Here is a 6,000-nt window from a genome sequence, read left to right as displayed (position 1 = left end):
TCTTTCTTTCTTTCTTTCTTTCTTTCTTTCTTTCTTTCTTTCTTTCTCTCTCTCTCTCTCTTTCTTTCTTTAGCTTCTTTTGAACTTCAAGCAGATGTATTGCAAATTTAAGCCAAGGTTGTTCAGTCAGAAATCCATGTTTCTGTGGCATTGTGCTTCGTGGGCACCCAAGGAATACTCAGTGAACAAACTTGTCAGCCACGTATTAAAACTGCAAGTCGACCTTCTGTTTTCATTTCTGACAAGCTACAACAAAATGATTGTCATGGTTTTAGACCCAAAAGGGACCTGGTCTGCTTGAATGACTAAATTCCTGAGAGAACTGAGAACTGAGCAGAGCATCATAGTAATGTTGCTTGGTGAATAGAGTGTTGTGAGACCTTTTTTTTTTTTTTTTAATTTCCCCCGGTACCAGCTCAGTAGATCTCTTGCTAAGTGTCATCTGACTCTCAGTTCTCATCAGATGTCTGTTTGATCTCTGATAACGCTTAATCCTGAGTAGAAATATTCATTCTCTTGAATTTTTCCTCAAACAAATGTATCAACTCCCACTTCCCCTATCACTGCCCTGTCATTTCTTTGAAACAAATTCTATTCTTTGACCTATATTATCTTCTTTCTCCTAAGTAATTACATTGAAGAATACAAAGTAAAAGCATAAGTGAGAGGAATGGTAAAAAATACATAAACCTTTGGTGTCCATCCTTTGTGAAATGAGAATCTGTGTTCATGCTTTTCATCCTTTGGATTATTACCTATCTAATTCAGAAGCTCCTTGTTTCTTAGCAGGGTGGTTTGGTCTGTCCTACTTATTTAACTTAAAAAATAATCAGTGATGGGTAATTCAGATATAGGTTCACTGTGACACCCTCCCCCGCAAATAATACAAAGCTAGTGTTTTAAACTTAGTGCTCTAAGTTAAACCATTTTCTCTGTGCATATTTACAGGCAGAGTAGCTCATGTGTACTAATCTGATTTCCTTCCTGTATAGATCATCTGACAATATAAATAAAAATAGCCCCTTTCTATATTTTGTTCTCTATTTAAAGTTAATTGGAATATGCTTTAAATGATTCCTCTAATGAAAGGCTGAAATTTTTATTTGGAGGGGCTTTTTGCAGAATCTTGTACATGAAGGCAGTTGATTTTATTTTTTTAAAAGGAACTATTATCTAGCCGCTGACTGTAAATCCTGAAGCATTTAGATGTTCCTAAACTATATTATTAATTCTGATTGCTAATAGTCTTGGGAGAATTTTCATACCCTTTTCTGGTTGAGAACCAGTGGAGTTAGATCTGGGTTTGAATCCTGGCTCTGCCATCCCTTGGCTGTGTGACTTTGCATAAAATAATCCATGTCTCTGATCTCTTTTGTGTAATAAATTGATAGTGTTACTGCTGACTTTGTAGGATTGTTGTGAAGAATAAATAACATGTGAAAACTTCTAAATGCACAGTGCCTAGCACAAAACAAACCTTATTATTTTTTTATTTTTTATTTTATTTTTATTTTTAAGAGAGAGACTCTTAAGCAGGCTCCATGCTCAGCGTGGAGCCCAATGTGGGGCTCAGTCTGTGACCCTGAGATCATGACCTGAGCCAAAATCAAGAATCGGACACTTAACCGACTGAGCCACTAGCTTTTGTTATTATAGACCAAGAGTTGGTAAGCTCTTTCTGTGAAGGGTGAGATAGTAGATATTTCAGGCTTTGAGGACCATCAGTACCTGTCTCAGTTTCTCAGTGCTGCCTTGACAGTGCGAAAGCACCCCTAGGCAGTACATAAACAGACGAGCACGGCTATGTTCTGATGAAACTAGTTAGAAAAATAAAAAGACATGGGCTATAGTTTGTTAACTCCTTTGTAAACTAAGAAATGAAACAAGGTATGAAAATATTAAGAATTCAGTATAGCTCTTCTGTGAAATGTATTATCAAAAGAATTTAGGTTGATTAAAAACTTCAATTTATAGGGGCGCTTGGGTGGTGCAGTTGGTTGAACTCCCAACTCTTTTTTTTTTTTTTTTTAAGATTTTATTTATTTCAGACAGAGAGAGAGAGAGAGCATGAGTGGGGGGCGGGGGTAGAGGGAGAACTGTTTCTCATCTTACTGTAGTGGGCCGAAGGCAGACGCTTGACGACTGAGCCACCCAGGTGCTCCTAAGCACCCAACTCTTGGTTTCGGCTCAGGTCATGATCTCAGGGTCCTGGGATTGAGCCCCGTATCAGGCTCTGTGCTCTGTGCGGAGTTTGCTTGAGATTCTCTCTCGCTCTCCACCGCCCCTCCTACTTGTGTGTGCACACTCTCTCTCTCTCTTTCTAAAATAAATAAATCTTGGGGCGCCTGGGTGGCTCAGTTGGTTAAACCGCTGCCTTCAGCTCAGGTCATGATTCCAGAGTCCTGGGATCAAGCCCCTCATCGGGCTCCCTGCTCATGCAGGAAGCCTGCTTCTCCCTCTGCCTGCCGCTCCCCCTGCTTGTGCTCTTTCTCTCTTTCTCTCTCTCTTGCTATCTCTCTCTCTGTGTCAAATAAATAAATAAAATCTTTAAAAATATATATATTTTTTTTAAATAAATAAATCTTAAAAAAAAAAAACCTTTCAATTTACAATCCCAGACATTACATTTCAAAATATCAGTGTTAAAATATGTTCTGCTCTGCTAATATATTTTATGTTAAAATTTTCAGCTGCCAGAACCATCAAAAATAAGCATTTCTAGATCCATAAAAGCACTTTAGTGGAGAGCATCCTAAAATATATTCTTCTTGCTTTCTTAAAAACAGTATATGAAAAATAATCTAACTATTAAAAAAAAAAAACCTTTTAAATTCTGTCTTAAGATTTTGTGGGCCAGGAATTTGAGCAGGGCTCGGTTGGGTGATTTTCGTGCTCCACATGGTGCCACTTAGGGTCACTAAGTGCTTTTCACCTGGTTCATGGGCTGGTCTAGAAGGTTCAAGATGGTTTCGCTCATATGTCTGGTGCCTTGGCAGGGGCAGGTAGAGGGCTGGGCTCAGCTGGGACTGTCACCAAGAGCTCTTAGAGATGGCCTCTCTAGCATGCTAACCCTTTTAAAATTTTTATTTATTTATTTGAGACAGAGAGAATGAGAGAGAGAGAGCACATTAGAGGGGGGAGGGTCAGAGGCAGAAGCAGACTCCCCGCTGAGCAGGGAGCCCGATGCGGGACTCGATCCAGGGACTCCAGGATCATGACCTGAGCCGAAGGCAGTTGTTTAACCAACTGAGCCACCCAGGCGCCCGCTAACCCTTTTTAAAAGATGATATGACATTGTCATGAGGCGTCTCAGTTCCTGTAGTAATGTGATGCCCTCAGCCTGCACAAGGTATGTGGGACTATTGCTTATATTCCCCAGACCACTGTGCTTTCAGTCTGCTTTTTTATTTCTTGATTAGAAGCGGATTCTCACCTGTGATCTGGAGCAGTACATTCACTGGATAAATGCCATCTTACTGTAGTGGGCACTTAATTTCCTATGTGTGAGATCCTTGCTGGGCACAATTAAGTGTATTTAAGAAATTTAAAATATGCCATAGAGGGCGCCTGGGTGGCTCAGTCGGTTAAGCGACTGCCTTCGGCTCAGGTCATGATCCTGGAGTCCCAGGATCGAGTCCCGCATCGGAGTCCCGGGATCGAGTCCCGCATCGGGCTCCCTGCTCGGCGGGGAGTCTGCTTCTCCCTCTGACCCTCCTCCCTCTCATGCTCTCTGTCTCTCATTCTCTCTCTCTCAAATAAATAAAATCTTAAAAAAAAAAAATTAATTAAAAAAAAATAAATAAAATATGCCATAGAAAAAGAAAATCCTGCAATACATGACAACATGGATGAAGCTGGAGGATATGATGCTGAGTGAAATAGGCCAGTCACAGAAGGACAAATGCTATATGATTCCACTTTTATGAGGAATCTAAAACAGTCATACTCAGAAAGAGAGTAGAATGGTGGTTGCTGAGGTGGGGGGGGATGGGGAATTGCTACTCAGTGGGTAAAAAGTTTTAATTATGGGGAAGTCATCAGAGAGGGAGACAAACCATGAGAGACTCTTAACCATAGGAAACAAACTGAGGGTTGCTGGAGGGGCGGGGGTGGGGGTATGGGGTAACTGGGTGATGGGCATTAAGGAGGGCACGTGATGGGATGAGCACTGGGTGCTTTACGCAACTGATGAATTATTGAACTCTACATCTGAAACTGATGATGTACTATATTGTTGGCTAATTGAATTTAAATTTTAAAAAGTTATAGTTATGCAAGATGAATGAGTTCTAGAGATCTGTTATACAACATGATGCTTGGAGTTTACAGTACTGTATTATACACTTATAAATTTATTAAAAGGGTATATCTTATGTTAAAAGGTCTTACTATAACTTTAAAAAATATGACTTAGGAGCTCACACCATTTGAGGAAAAAAAGGCAGTATAATACCAGAACTTAAAGTGTTTTTCTTCTGATTATTTTACCTGCTTATTTCCCCCTTCTCTGTATTCGTTATAAGACAGTAAATGTTGGGCACCTGGGTGGCTCAGTTGGTTAAGCGACTGCCTTCAGCTCAAGTCATGATCCTGGAGTCCCTGGATCGAGTCCCGCATCGGGCTCCCTGCTCGGCAGGGAGCCTGCTTCTGCCTCTGACCCTCCCCCCTCTCATGTGCTCTCTCTCTCTCATTCTCTCTGTCTCAAATAAATAAATAAATAATATCTTAAAAAAAAAAATTTAGAAAAAGACAGTAAATGTTGAGAGGGCAGAGAATGGGGACAGGCCAGGTACTGGAAAGGGACAAGTTCAGTAGTGACTCCAGTTGAAAGGGGCTAATAGACTTGACTTGAAGCTGTTTGCATAATAAACACCGTAATTTTGCTTAAATGACACGTTTATGTGGAGTAACTTATGGTGGGGGAGGCTAAAGCTCTCCATGCTTTCTTTGTACCATTATGCAGGATTAGGGGGTCATATACAGCCCCCCCCCATTAATTCTTAGAATCTCTGGAATGGCCTTTTCACTTTACATTTAGCTTCTTGCTATTTCTCTCCCATCACCTGTTGACAATTACGACTCTAAGATTATATTTTTTAGCCTGGATGTCTTTGCATCATTTTTATGTGTGTATATTGATCATTTATTACAGATGGGGTAATAGTACTTACCTGAGAGTGTTGTGGGAATGCCATAAAGTGCTCAGAAACCTTTGCTGTTATTGTTGTCAGATAACTGTATTCCAAACTTCCTTTTTTAGAAACTGATTCAGCAGTGCAGAAAGAACATAGAAACCAGACACCTGCTCCGTCTGCAGCTCAAACTTCCGCTCCTTCTAAGTACCACCGAACTCGATCTGGGGGAGCCAGGGATGAACGATACCGATCAGGTGAGAAGGAACTGAAAGTTATCAGCAGAAGAGTTTTTAGTGACTGTAATATGAACACTATATCCTGAAAGCTTTTAATGTTTGGTTTTTTTCCCATTGAAGGGCCAGCAGGTCTATATTAGTTCATTCATCAGTCATTTATTGTTTATTATGTGCCAGGTGTGGTAGATACTCAGTATTTGCTGGGGCTACAGCAGCAACTACGTTTCTGCCCTCAAGGGCAGAAGAGGAGGCAGACAGGTACAAAGGCAACACGAATAAATAAATAAGAAGAGTGGGGGGCTAGGGTCACATAGGGTGGTCCTGGGAGAGCTCCGTGGACTGTTGGAAGAGGCAGATCCTTCTGTGTTTGCCAGAGCTGTAGATCAAGTCTTCTTACTAATGGAGCTGGAACAAAAACTCACAGTGAAATTTCAAATTAGTAAACTCTTAAACTTGCTTTCTTCTGACGCAAAAGGTCTCCCAAAGAAGGGAAAAGGCAACAGGCTGTGGCTGGCAGCGGGAACGTGCCCCTGCCATATCATGGCCAGGACTGATGAGCAGAGCAACCAATTCTGGCCCCTCAGGAGGACCTGTGGCATGGCAAGCCCATCCCGTGCCCACCCATTGTC

General features: G+C 41.2%; 1 protein-coding gene across 3 annotated transcripts in view; it reads left to right on the top strand.

Annotated features, from left to right (window-relative positions):
* The window catches only part of DIP2B (disco interacting protein 2 homolog B), a 222,372-nt gene that overhangs the window by 118,114 nt on the left and 98,258 nt on the right, over nucleotides 1-6,000 (top strand). For all 3 annotated transcript variants that reach the window (XM_035002676.1, XM_035002678.1, XM_035002677.1), the window contains exon 3: nucleotides 5,261-5,389. In XM_035002676.1, coding sequence (XP_034858567.1) covers nucleotides 5,261-5,389 — 129 coding nt within the window. The remainder of the gene's footprint in view (nucleotides 1-5,260; nucleotides 5,390-6,000) is intronic.

Source organism: Mirounga leonina, unplaced genomic scaffold (assembly GCF_011800145.1).
Source record: "Mirounga leonina isolate KUSES-001 unplaced genomic scaffold, KU_Mleo_1.0 Mir_126, whole genome shotgun sequence".
Lineage (NCBI taxonomy): Eukaryota > Metazoa > Chordata > Mammalia > Carnivora > Phocidae > Mirounga > Mirounga leonina.
Note: the sequence above shows the minus strand (reverse complement) of the source record. Positions and strands in the feature narration are given on the sequence as shown.